General features: G+C 41.7%; 1 protein-coding gene across 3 annotated transcripts in view; it reads left to right on the top strand.

Annotated features, from left to right (window-relative positions):
* Positions 1–13883, top strand: part of Hsdl2 (hydroxysteroid dehydrogenase like 2) — a 36354-nt gene extending 22471 nt beyond the window's left edge. For all 3 annotated transcript variants that reach the window (XM_050163813.1, XM_050163811.1, XM_050163823.1), the window contains 3 exons: positions 5303–5569; positions 7390–7518; positions 13603–13883. In XM_050163813.1, coding sequence (XP_050019770.1) covers positions 5303–5569; positions 7390–7518; positions 13603–13715 — 509 coding nt within the window. In that variant the 3' untranslated portion in view covers positions 13716–13883. The remainder of the gene's footprint in view (positions 1–5302; positions 5570–7389; positions 7519–13602) is intronic.
* The last annotated feature ends 563 nt before the right edge of the window (positions 13884–14446 follow it).

Here is a 14446-nt window from a genome sequence, read left to right as displayed (position 1 = left end):
CACGTGCACTCATGGCCTTTGCATTATTTGCCTGCATCTTCTTCAGGCCTTTCTTGTTGTGCTTCTTGGCAAAGCGCATGTTCCTCAGGAACTTGGGGTCAACCCCCTTGAGAGACTCATATCTTTGTGACCGGGGTTTCTTGATGCCATTTCTGTGCCATTTCCGGGACTGGTTGTGTGTGGTGTGGTTCTTGGACTTGGCCATGGCTGGACAGTAATTGGCGGCTCCCCCACATACATATATTGAAACAGAATCTCACTATATAACCTCGGGTGGCCTTGAACTCATAGAGAACCACCTGTCTCTGCCTCCCAAGTGCTGGGATTAAAGGCGTGTGCTGCCATGTCTGTGCAAACCATGTTTTAAATAGAAAAATATGAACACTAACTGTTCCTTGTAATACATGGAATTGATGCTATAACAGTATTTTTGCCTTCTATCTCTAAACCAGAGGTTCTCAACCGTCCTAATGCTGTGACCCTTTAATACAGTTCCTCATGTTGTGATTGACCCCAACCATAAAATTATTTTCTTTGCTACTTCATAACTGTAATTTTGATTCTGTTATGAATCATAATGTAAATATCTTATTTGCAAGATATCTGATAGAGGACACCTGTGGAAGGGTTGTTTGACCCCCCCCCCCAGAGGGATTGCAACCCACAGTTGGGAATCACTGCTCCTAACTATTTTGTAACTTAAACACATTATGTAAAATTCTGTAAGGCTAGAAAGAAAGATTTTTGTTTTGTTTTTGTAACTGTCCCCAAGTTTTATTTTTTTCTTGACAGCTGTCTTTGAATATTTTATGTTGATATTTGGAGGAAAATGTGTCGTATTAGAGTATATCTAACATAATTTTTACAGTGTGCTATTGATACTTTATGAAGAGAATTTCTTTTTTTTCTTGATTTTTTTTGTGGGGGTGTTGAGGTATGGTTTTACTGTGTAGCCCTGGCTGTCCTGGAACTTGCAGACCAGGCTGGTCTCAAACTCACAGAGATCTACCTGCCTCAATCTCCTGAGTGCTGGGATTAAAGGTGAGTGCCACCACTACCCAGCTAGGGAGTTCATTTCAGAGGAGGTTTTGGGCTTCCCTCATTTAGTTTTTGTAACTCAGAGACAGTAGGCCTTGAATTATGGGCCTGTGTGTGTGTGTGTTACATTTTAAGCCTTGTGATCTATCTAGCATACTTATACCCGTGCTTTAGTGAAACACATCACAAGAAACATAACAAAAGTTTGTAGGAACAAATTTTCTCTGTGCCTTTAAGCTATCTGTAGGACCTTGATGCATTTACTGCCAAGCTTTATTTCCAGATTAGTCACATCTTCTCTGTGTTTATGCTTTGTCTAAATTTTTGAAGAAGCTAAAAATTAGGTAATAAAAGGATAATTTTTCTTTTGTACAATTAACAAAAAGCTGTAGAAAGGAAAATAGTGACTCATAGCCCTACAGTCCAGAGACTTTGGATTTAAAAGTTAGATCCCAGATTTACCAGGAGGAAAAACCAGGAAACAAGATATCAATCTCTTTCTCAGAAGGTTTCTTACAGAATAGCAGAAGTCACCCAGAACTCTTAGAAAATCTTGTTCTTGACCCAGCACCCTAAGATTGGCTGTCTTCGGGTGGGAGACATATGAACCAAGTTTAAAGTTCTTGTTTTCAAATAAGAACCATCTCATTGGTCATCTTACATTCCTTAGTGCCTCCTGTGTGCTGAGTGCTTTGGCAGCATGTTTGTGTGCATTGTTTAATACTGAGGACCTGTAGAGCTGTGCTCACACAGCTTCAGGTGGCAGAACCAGGGTTTAGATTCACATTTTTCTAATTCCAAAGCCTGTGTCTTTAACCAGTGTTCACAACTGGCGTTCCTAAAGCCTGAATCCTTAAAAGTCCTTTAAAGTGTTAGAAGTTGCCCAGTAGTGCCGTGTATTAATATATAACGAGGAGTTGCCACGGAGACTAACTGTGTAGTTGCTGTGTTCAGCAGCTCTCTCCCTTTGGGCATAATTACACTAGGAACAGTATCAGCCAGGCGGTCGTTTGTGATGTGGAGTCAGAACAAGAGGGGTTAGAAGAGTGGAATGTGAGACACTGGCCCTCGGCTTCGGTGGGTAGATTTGTCATGAGCCATTTCCATTACCAAAGTGTTCTTGTCCAGAGGCTGGGACACTCCTGTCTTTTGGCAGCCTCTTCTCCACACAGTGCTCGAGACAGCAGTGAGTTCTGTAGCTCTCTCTGCCTGTCCTCTCTGGGGTCACCACCAGCAGGTACAGTGGACATCTGTAGGCATCGTGGTGCACTTACACAGGCAGTGGTTAGCACATCTGGCCTGCGGTGGGGCTTGCCTCTGCCAGATGGTTTTTCATGTGCATATCCAGATCTAGTGCATGTTTGCTGTGTTGACTCAAAAAAGCTCTGTGTGTAGCCCTTATTTTCCTGGTTAGAGATTCACATTTCTTTTGAATCCACTATTGATAATTTGTTCTGTGAATATTAATTAATATATCTGTATATGTACATAGACACAATACAAATTAACACACAAACATTGTATGTGTATTATATATATTCATATCACACACATATATACATTTATCTGATACAAAATATATGTTATATATAGAGGGAGAGGAGTGAGAGTATAAACATTGCACTTGGTTTTAAATTAATGGAGTTTTACTTTTTCCAGCACTTGTTCCTTATCTTAGCTCCCTGCTGGAACACGGAGCCTACTTGGTCTTTTCTAGTTTATTTCTTTATTGTTACTTAGTTATAGTTTTGGTTGCTTGTGTTCATTTGCTCTGAGTCCTCAGAACTGTGCATTCCTAGCTTGGCTACCCTCTCCCTGTCCCCTGTAGTTAGCGGCACCCTTTGTTAGTCTCTCTTCTTGCATTTTTTCTTCTGTATTTGGAAAAACCCTGTCAAGTTTATCTTCAGTATTAGAGAATAATCTGCCAAGAATCTCTACAGTTTTTTTTTTTTAAAACAGGATTTGTCTGTGTTACCCTAGCTGTCCTATTCTAGAACTTGTTCTGTAGACCAGGCTGGCCCCTAACTCAGAGATATCTGCCTGCTTCTGTCTCCGAAGTGCTGGGATTACAGATGTGCGCCACCACTGCCTGGTTGTCTGCACTGAGAGCAGTCGCTGTTGCACTTTGTTTCTCAAGTTACTGGCGTCAGAGTTGCTTCTGTACTTCATCCTCTTGTTCCTCTGTGATGCATGGTTTCACACCCATTCCACACAGTGTGTCTGTAAGGCCTGAGGTTTCTGAGAAGCTTCGGGTTCACAACAAAATCAGAGGAAGGTGCCAGACGGCTGTCTGTACCCTGTGCCTGTTGTGGTACCACCACCCTCCATGTCACACTTGAGACCAACACATCGGAAGCACAGCTTTCATGGGAAGGAACTGCTGAGTTTTTTTTTTTTTTTTTCAAGACAGGGTTTCTCTGTAGCTTTGGTGCCTGTCCTGGAACTAGCTCTTGTAGACCAGGCTGGCCTCGAACTCCCAGAGATCTGCCTGCCTCTGCCTCTCGAGTGCTGGGATTAAAGGCGTGTGCCACCACCGCCCGGCATGGAACTGCTGAGTTTTGTAATGAACTGATTGTATAAATAGACTTTGGAGTTTTTTTTTTTTTTCAGCATAATTTACTCCTACCCCAGTGGGATACTGTTTTTACAGCATCAAGTTATTGTTTCATTCTTGTTAATCTGTTCTCTTATAGGAGATACCCTGGAGCTAGTGTAGTGAGATGGCAGGGACATAGTCATTGCTTTTGCTCCACTCTGTCCTTCTAATGAGTTCCTTTCTCTGTAGGTTCTGAGCTAGGACATGGTACAAGGCCAACATAGGCCCATCTTTGCCTCTGCTAAGGAAAATCCTCTTCTTGCTTTTCCTGTTTATGTGTATGAGGTTTACCTGTCCGCATCCATAGATATCACATGTGTACCCAGTGCCTGCTGAGACCATAAGAGGACATCTGATCCCTTGGAACCGAAGTTCCAGGTGGTTGTAAACCAACATGTGGGTGCTGAGAATTCAACCCAGGTCCTCTGGAAGAACAGCCAGTGCTCTTAGTTGCTGAACCATCTCTCTAGACCCTGCCTTTCCCATTTTTTATCAGCCTAGCTGCGGGCATATACTTTCCATGATAAGTACCACTGCAGGATTCCTTCTCCCACCCAGGGCTCCTTTTCCCACAGAATCTCACCCCCAGCTCTTCCAATAGACTTGACCCACCCCACAGAACTCACCCTCCTCTACTCTCTGCTCTTCTCCTTTGGGAGCTTTAAGCTTTGAACTCGGAGTTAAAAGATGAGAAGGAAGAATAATATTGAATCATTCTCAAAAAGCAGCAATCTGTCAAACAGAAGGGTAAGCTCCGACTCTAATCCAGAGGCTCAAATATGTGAGTGCCTTTCTCCTTTGTTTAAATAGATTGACTGTTCCAGCTTTGAGATTTCTCTTGAGCCAAAGCACAAGCAGGCCTGTGTTTATTAGGCTGATTCTGTGTACCGTAGAGTTTCTTCCTAGATTCCTACAGCAGATTGTGTGTGGATCTAGGTAGTGTGTGTGTGTGTGTGTCTGTGTGTATCCTGTTCTGGAGATTAAAGCCAAGGCCTTACACATGCTAAACAAGTGTTCTAATAATACATCTGCAGGCCTGTTTTTGTACATCAAAATTATTTGTGGGTGTGTGTTTTTGGGTGTGCATGCATGTGCATGCAAGCATGCACACATGAGTGCCCAGTTTTCATGGCACACATGGAAGTGGGAGACATCTTGGGAAGTGGTTCTCTCCTGTCACCTATAAGATTTGGGGACGGAACTTAGGTTCAGTATGTGGAAGAAGGATTAAGTGAGTACATTTTACTTACAAAGTAATATTTACTTGTCTACTAATTGAAGCTAAGTCTTGCAGATCTCCATCTTTCTTACCATGGCATCTTTTTTTCTTATTCATTTTATAGCTCAGATGGACCAGCCAAAAGGGTGATTAATATGCCTTAAATTAGAGTTACTTTGTTTAGTAGTGACTTTGGTTTGGTTGTTTGTAACCTGTTTTAAAAGCCAGTCTTTTACTTTAGAAAGATACTGTCTTAGCATTTACAGCCATATCTGACATGGTTGGCTGCTTTTCCCATCAGTTAGGTTTATGCCTTTAGATGCCTTAATGGATTTAAAATCATTTGGTCAAATAGGGCTATTTGCTAGTAAGTCTGTCTTGCTTTAATTTTGTGTTTGACCTTACACTGCCAAGGCCTTAAGGCTGTTTATGTAAATTATATTTTACAGCTCCTGTGCCAGAAGTAAAAGAAGAGAAGCCGCAGTCAGAGCCGCAGCCACCACCGCGGCCACAGCTGCAGTCACAGCCACCACCACCACAGCCGTCATCACCACAGCCGCAGCTGCGGCCACAGCGACCACCACCGCTGCTGCAGCAACAGCAACCATCTAGACCACATTTTGGAGCTGTGGAAGAAACATTTAGAATTGTTAAGGACTCTCTCAGTGATGAGGTCGTTAAAGCCACACAAGCAGTCTATCAGTTTGAACTCTCAGGTGAACACTGTGTCTGACGATTGGGGCTTTTATGAAACAGTGGGGAGAAAACCAGCCTTTGGTGCCTGGATTGTCAGCTGTATCTAGAACTATTGAATATAGATGCTCAAAAACAGCAAATCATTATCGATTTGTATTTTTTGAGTTAGACTTGTTTATATGGAAACATGTAGAATACATTTTCACAGCATATACTTCCAGTGTTAAATAACTCTTTGGCATATATAACCGAGGAAATAATATATAGATGGATATACCATTGTAACAGGTAATGTAATACAGTAATTTATCAGTTGTGGGCAGCTGACCACTTTTATCTTTAAATTAGGTCAGTATGAGTACAGTATGAAAGCCTCTACACGAGCCAGACTGTGGTAGCACACGCCTTTAATCCCGGCACTCGGGAGGCAAAGGCAGGAGGATCTCTGAGTCTGAGGCCAGCCTGGTCTACAGAGTGAGTTTCAGGACAGCCAGGATTGTTATACAAGAAACCCTGTCTCAAAAAACCAAATCAACAACTCTTCATGTTTTCCCATATAATAAAAGTAACACAGGTTAATTAATGGTAGTTTTAAGAAGTGTTTTGGTTCCGCTATATGCATACTTTGTCACTCTTTACGCTGTTCTCTGGCACATCTTAATTTACCCTTCTTTTTACTTCCTTTTTGTTTCTGAACTCATAGTCTATTGCTTGAGTCTTTTTTCTCCCTGACATCCCAAACCTGCTGAACCTTTTGTGCTTATTTAATGACTTGTCTATCAAAGGCTTAGTTTTGGATGCATCAAACTATCTGGTTGCTCCACAGTTGCTTCAAGGCTGCCCAGTCTTTTTAGACAAAAATTAAAGTAGCGACATCAGCTGGACTTACAGGGATCATCTATTCTCCCTCTTCAGATAGGTCTAAGCAGCACTTTAGACTTCTCTGTTGTCAGCTCCCTGTCCTCAGATTTAAGTCAGCCATGGGCCCTCCTTTTCTCCCCAGTGGGACAGCTTATCTCTCCATCAGATCCCAAGCTTGATTAACTGTACTGGACTCTTCCTTAGGTGGAGAGTTTGATCCAGTAGGTAGGGGGCATCTGAGTGTCTCCATTTCTGACAGATGGGTACCTCTAGCAGTGCAGGGGTCTAGGTCCCATCTCCTCCGGCCTCCTCAGGAGTCGTTCTGCCGACTTCTTCTTCAGTGTGTACACCCTGCAGCGTCCCTTCCGGCAGTTATTTTAATGTTTGCAGCTCTCGTCTCTTATTAAACCAGAATGTAACGGTAATCCCAAACCGTGCGCCTGTTCAGAGCCATACTTGCTTTTGCCTGCAGCGTACTCTATTGAACATGGTCCCTTCAGTTTTTCTCTGCTCTACAGAATTTGTTTCCACCACAGTCCTAGATGATGGTTGTGCCACCAGCGGGTGTCTGTTGCCCCTCCCTGTAGCACCTCTGCAGGTTCTGAGGCTGTTGACCACTTCTTCTAGAAACACCTCCACAGCCTCTGTTTTCTTCAAACTGAATGCTATACCCAGTAAACACCGAGCCATTTCCTCCACTCCCGCCCCTCTTAAGCACTGTTGTAACTTCTGTGTGAATCTCACTGCTCCAGCTTTGCCATTTCTCTATTTACACGCCTACACCACCTCTGTTTCCTCTCTGGAGAAGAGCCTGGCTTTTCTCTTTGTTATTTAATGGTCTCCAGAACCTCGTAGGGCACTTGAACCGTAGTAAGTGCTGAGTTGGATGGTAGGCTGAGGATTTTAGCCAGTGCCAGCGTGTTAGCAGGTTATTAACGCCGAGGGATGATTGTGCTTATTTCTGCCTTTATCTGTGCAGGTGAGGATGGTGGCACATGGTTTCTTGACCTGAAGAGTAAGGGTGGGAAAGTTGGACATGGAGAGCCCTCCGACCGGGCGGATGTGGTTATGAGTATGACCACCGATGACTTTGTCAAGATGTTTTCAGGTAAGTTTTCAACTCTTTTAGTTTACTTGTTTTAAATAGAGAATTTTGGATATTCTACTTTCTCTTTTCCTAGATAATGAAGGTTCAGAGCTGTTCCTAGCAGTGGGTGCTACCTATGCTGAAAGTACATAGTCTTGTGAAGGCTGTTCTTAGGTACCCCTATGCCGCTTCTACCTCGTCTGACAAATGGAAGATTGATGGTAGATCTTTCCTTTCTCATCACCGAGAAGCTAATAATATAATATTGGGGACAAAGAGATAATTAAAAAGGATTGCTAAGTAGGCTTTATTCTACTGGAACTAAGGTACTGTACTTTCAAAGCATAGTCACTGGAGGTTCAGAACTCATCAATAGCTCACTCATTAAAGTCAAGTCCTGCTTTAGCCTCACCAGATGCCATAAAGGATCCAGGAGCCAGCTTTTTCATGTGCTTTTGTGGAATCTCTGTTCCAGGGAGTCCTTTGCATGATTTTATGTTGTGCTCAGTTAGCTCCAACAGTGCCTGTAGACAGAGACTGTGCTTTTATCTCCGGCCGCCCAGACCCGAATAGCCACACAGAAACTGTACTAATTACACTATTTGGCCAATGGCTAAGGCTTTTCCTAGCTAGCTTTTATGTCTTAAATTAACCCATTTCCATTAATCTGTGTATCGCCACGAGGCTGTGGCTTACTGGTAAGGTTCTGGCCTCCTTTTCCTTCGGCAGCTACCTAGCATCTCTGTGACTCCGCCTACTCTCTCTATCTCTGTTCAGATTTCCCACCCGGCTTTACTCTGCTAAGACATTGACTGAAACATCTTTATTCATCAACCAATAAAAGAAACACATACACAGAAGGACATCCCACATCAAGTGCCAAAATCATTTTAAGAGTGATTTGTTCTATTTTCTTCTCTAAGAACACTACTCAAACTGGCAAGTTAATACAAGTTCTAAAAAATTAGGAACAGTACTCTCAATTAAGATTTTATAATATTCAAATGTAAAATCTTTCATGTAATGAACTATAAAGTGTTAAACTCATATGTTCATTCTTTTTAATTCTTACTGAACAGTATCAGTATGTTTTGAGCCCTCCAAAGTTCTGTTTTCCAGTTGTAATTAAGGGATACTAGTGGGGGCTACATCATATATGAACCCAGTCACCAAAGTCTAACTATTATGTGTATGTGTGTGCAGGTGCAAATGCCCAAACATATACATGCATGAAGAAGGCAAATGAGGACATCTGGGACCCTGCTCTATCATGCTCTTCCATATTCCCTTTCGAAAGGGTCTCTCCTGAAACCTGGGGTTGGGCTGGCTGCCTGCTAGCAAACCCCAGCAGTCCTATCTCGGGTCCTCACAGCTCTGGAGTTACAGACGTGTGTGTAGACATGCTCAACTTTTACACAGGTGTTGGGGATTCAAACTCAGGTCCTCCAGCTGTGCAGCAAGCACTCTATCCGCCAAACCATCTCCCTACTCTGTTTAACTTTTATAATAGTATTAAGTGTTCATTGAGCAAAAATTAGAAAAAAACACCAGAAAGAAGAAAACACAATTGTTTTTTACTACACCATTGAAAGATGATCAATTAATTTGGGTTAGCATTCTATATACATACACATATATACACACGCACACACACACATATATATACACACACATATGTTTATAAAGCAAAATTATATGATTATTATATTTGATCTTTTCAAATTGTACATGTAAACATCTTCATGAATTTTTGCTTCCAGTCATTTATAGTAGTTTGCTGTATCTAAAACTATTATTTCTGATTTACTGGAGATTATGTGGCAATGCTCAGTAAATGTTTGTTTTGTTTTTGTTTTTGTTTCTGGGTTTTTTTTTTTTTGAGACAGGATTTCTTTGGGTAATCTTGACTGTTCTAGAACCTACTCTGTAGACCAGGTTGGCCTCAAACTTACAGAGATCCGTCTGCCTCTGCCTCCAGAGTGCTGGGATTAAAGGTGTGCGCCACCACCACAGCCCAGCTTTGTTTTTGTGTACTTGGGACAGGGTCTCTCCTGGCTGTCCCAGAACTTGCTCTGTAAACTAGAAAGACATTGAATTCACTGAGATCCTCGAGCATCTGCCTACTGAGTGCACCACTGTACCCCAGCCTAAATGTTTGGTAAATATGAATCATAGATTTTTTTAAAATTAAGGACAATTTAAATTAAAAGTGTATTGTGTTGGTCTTGGTAGTATATAATTATAATCCTAGCACTTTGGGAGGCTAAGGCAGGAAGATTGTGAGTTCAAGGCCCTATGTAATGAGTCTGAGGCCCATTCAGATCCTGTCTCAATAAACAAAGTGAAACAAAAAGGTATTGTCAACATCTAAACTGAAACAAGTTAACCGTACTTAATATTTATTATCGTGTAATTGCTTTAGGTTAAGAAATACATGTAGCTTAAGATAAAGTATTTTTCACTGGGACTGGAGAGATGGCTCAGTGGTTAAAAGGACTGGCTGCTCTCCTAGATGATCTGTATGTGGTTCCCAGCAACCACATTGTGGTTAACAATTTTCTTACCTCCAGTCACAGTGGATTTGACCTCCTCTTCTGTATATAGTCTATAGTACCTCTGCAGACACTATATGTACATGTTGCAAGGACAAATATGCAGGCAAAACCCCTTATACATAAAATAAAAATAAGTAAATTAAAAAATAATAGTTTTTATGGGCTGGAGAGGTGACTTAGTGGTTAAGAGCACAGGTGCTCTTTCAGAGGACCTGGGTTCAATTCCCAGTACTCACATGGTAGCTCATGATTACCTATAAATTCCAGTTCCAGGGGATCTGACACCCTCACACAGACATACACGCAGGCAATACACCAATGCAGTACAATAAAATTATTTATCTAAAAAAGGCTGTAAAATTATGTATCCAGGTGTTTAGCTATGTTTGAGCACCACTTGCATCCCTGGTACTGAGGGAGACCAGAAGAGGGCACCAAATCTCCTTCAACTGCAGTGGAGTTATAGACATTTGTGAGCTCCTTCATGTGGATGCTAGGAACCAAACTCAGGTTTTCTAGAAAAGCAGCAAGTGCTGTTAGCCACCAAGACATCTCTTCAGCTCCCTAACTTCTCATTTTTAAATTGTCTTTTGTCCATGAGTTTTAAGAATTATTTTTATATTTCCAGGTATATTGCATGCAAATACTTTCTTTCTTTTTTTTTTTTTTACTCATTTTCTTCTTTTTCTTTTTTTTAAAAGATGTATTTATTTTTGTATTTGAGTCTGCATGTCTGCCTGAATGCCAGAGAGGGCATCAGATCTCATTATTGATGGTTGTGAACTGCCATATGGTTTGCTGGGAACTGAACTCAGGACCTCTGAAAGAGCAGCCAGTGCTCTTAACTACCGAGTCATCTCCCCTACCCCTCCTTCACTTTCTTGATGATACATTTTGAATCAATTTTAAAAAGGAGTTTTGGTAGAAGTATAAATTTATATTTGTTGCTTATGCTCCTAGTGTCCTATCTAAGTAAGGTTCTAACGATTTGCCCTTTGTGTCGGTTATGTTCTGCTGTTGTGGTAAGATGCCGTGACCACAGCTCCCACACACAGAGTTGATTTCACCTACTGCTCCAGAGGGAGCGTCCATGGTGGTGGGGGAGGGTGGCAGCAGGTGCGCAGAGCTGAGCGATCACATCTCTACTGCACATAAGAGACAGAGAACACAAGCTGGAAACCAGGTGTTCAAATACGTGAGCCTACAGGGACATCTGCATTTAATTCACAATACCCCCCCCTTTTTTTAATTTAAGACTTTAAATTTTTAGTTTTTATATTTAGGTCTGTGGTCCATTTTGAGTTAACTTTTTAACCTGTGTGTGAGCTGTGTGTATGGGGTGGATGGGTGTGTGTACCATTGCACTTCTGTGGAGGGTAGAGGACAACTTTGTAGATCTGTTCTCTCCTTTAACCTTCATGTGGGCTGTTGGTATTGAACCAGGCTGACCCATCTCTCCAGCATCAATATTGTTATTTTTTATTATTATTACTAATATTATCGCTAATAATCTCCAACATCATGAATTATTTCAGGGTTTTTTCTTCTGCACCTGCATTTCCTAGTATCATCAAATTCCTTTTTGTGCATTTTTTGCTTTGTTTTGAACCTGCATGTGTCACAGGTGAGAGGTGCGCTAGGCCACTAATGTTCCAGACCCGTGCTGTGCCTTCTGCAGATGTGAGCAGTGTCTAAACTGTCAGAACGTGAGGAGGTCGTAAGTGCTAGTCGGGCATGCCTGGCTGAGAATGGGAGCACAGCTGTACACCAGCTGTGTGCCTTCGAGCAAGCCAGAGTCCTCCTTGAGCCTTAGCTCTCCTATTAATCCTGTGCTCCAGATTAAGCTGACAGTGAGTTAGTAGGAGAAAGGAGAGCAAAGGTCCTTTTCTACAGAGCTAATCTTATTTGTTAGTAGCTACAGCCTTTGTGGGGAGGAGTTGAGACAGGGTTTCTCTGTGTATGTAGCCCTGGCTGTCCTAGAACTAGCTCTGTAGACCAGGCAGGCTTTGAACCCACAGAGACCCACCTGCCTCTGATTGCCAAGTGCTTGGGATTAAAGGTGTGTGCCGCCACCACTCAGCCTACATTTACGCTTACATTTCTCTGGCAGAAAAAATACCAGTATCTTTTTGTATTCATAGAGTATATTGTAGTTGGATGATTCTTTGGGCCGCAAGCTCACAAATAATGACACAGAGACTTGTTATTAATTATGAAAGCTCAGCCTTAGCGTAGGCTTGTTCTCAACTAGCTCATAACTTAAATTAACCCATTTATATTAATCTGCATTCTGCCATGGGGTGTTATCTTTCTTCCATCCTGCACCTCCTGTTTCCTGTCCGTGTCTCCTGGTGAATCCCGCCTTCCCAGAGTTCTCTCTCTGCCTGGAAGTTCCATCTATATTCTCTTGCCTAGCTATTGGCCATTCTGCTTTTTATTTCACCAATCACAGCAACTCATCTTCACACAGTGTACAAATATCCCTTAATATTATACTTAAAAAAATCATTTCTTAAATAGTGTGTGTGTCTGGATATAGATATACCCAGCCTCAGAGACCAGAAGCATCAGATCCTTTGTAACTGGAGTGATGGGCATTGTGCTGGGAAACAAGCTCAGCTCTTCTCAGAGCACTGTGTAGGTTCTTCACACTGAGCCGTTTCTACAGCCCTACACATACTGTACTAAACATTTTAATGTACGAGTGTTTGCATGTTCATTTGAGTACATGTGTTTGGGTACCACTGTGAATGCATGGAGATTAGAGAACAACCTGGGGTGTCATTCCTGTCTTCCACCGTTAGGCAGGCTGTCTCTGCTCAGTGATGTATATGCCATGCTAGCTGTCCGCAAGCGTCTGTAGATTCTATCTCTGTCTCCCATCTCAAGGTAGGAACACTAGGATTATAGATGTGCACTACTTTGCCAAACTTTACAGAGGTTCTGAGGATTTACACTAAGGTCCTCACGCTTGCGCAGCAAGTTCTTTACCCTCTGAGCCATCTGCGCAGTTCCTACACTATATACTTGACGGTCTTAGCTGTTTTTCATTTTGACACAGTGTTTAGCTCAGGCTGGCTTTGAACTTATGATCCTCCTGACTCAGTTCCCAAGTGCTGGTGTTAAGATGTGTGTTGCCATGCCCAGCTTAGTAATCATTTCTTAGATTTTTTGCACCATTTGATTTTTTGAATTTAAACTTGAAATAGTTAAAGAGTTTAATGAGCTGTAACAGATTGGAACATTAAATAACATAGTATTTACCTTCCAGAATTCATCTGGGGACTACATTTCTGTAAAGTGCTGTAACCAGCATATGTATGAATGTAGCTTGTTGCCATTACTTTTTGCAGACTGTTTCTTACGTTATCTTTTACATGACAGGATATTGTTAACATCCAAGTCAGGTGCTGAGATTCCCTGGGTAGTAGTATGCAATGCTGTAACAGGAATTTCTGTGCTCTGGGGTCCCTCTTAGAATGCATGTTCTTGAAGTGGCATGGCACTTGGGGCACTAATGCTGCATTCTCCGTCTCATTTCGCATTTTAGGGAAGCTGAAGCCGACCATGGCATTCATGTCAGGAAAACTGAAGATTAAAGGGAACATGGCCCTAGCAATCAAACTGGAGAAGCTAATGACCCAGATGAATGCCAAACTATGAGGGACAAGAAGCAAGAATGACTCGTAGAAGTAAAAAGCTCAACAGTTAAAAATCTGTTGTCTCCTCCACTGTCTTATAAGGACACATATGTTTGTTCTGGAAAAATTAGAATTTCTGTATCTATAAGACTTGAAATTGTAATTAAAACAACTAACCAATCGTGTATAAGTCTCACTAAGTGGCCTCTTAATATATTGTGTTTTTTTTCTTTTTTCAGTTTTTCCTGTAAGCTTTTATTTCATTCATGCTTTCTTGCATGAAAAGTAATATTATGTATCGAGCACTAGAATTAGCTATTTACAAAACTTCTCATGTAAAATCAAGTTACCTTATCTTCACAAAGAGCTGGGTGAAGAACTGAATCTCTCTCTTACCCACTGCCCCTGCCTTTTTAGAAAAGGACTTTTGTCAGTGTATAGTACTTGCCGGCAAAATTTGTTTAACTTATAACAAGCATTTTATACTATTGATACTATTCTAGATATCTTTAAAATTTTAGCTTTCCCCTCTTTTTTTTCCAGATAGGGTTACCCAGCTGGCTTTGAACTGAGGGCAGGTCTCCTGCCTCAGCTTCCTTAGTGCTATGATGACACACAGGAGCCACCATGCCAAGCTAAATTCAGTTTTCTTTTGGATTTTTTTTTTTTTTTGAGACAGGGTTTCTCTGTGGCTTTGGAGCCTGTCCTGGAACTAGCTCTGTAGACCAGGCTGGTCTCGAACTCACAGAGATC

Source organism: Alexandromys fortis, unplaced genomic scaffold, assembly GCF_014885135.2.
Source record: "Alexandromys fortis isolate MF-2015 unplaced genomic scaffold, M_Fortis_MF-2015_v1.1 scaffold_18, whole genome shotgun sequence".
Classification (NCBI taxonomy): Eukaryota; Metazoa; Chordata; class Mammalia; order Rodentia; family Cricetidae; genus Alexandromys; species Alexandromys fortis.
This window is presented reverse-complemented; position numbering and strand designations above follow the sequence as displayed.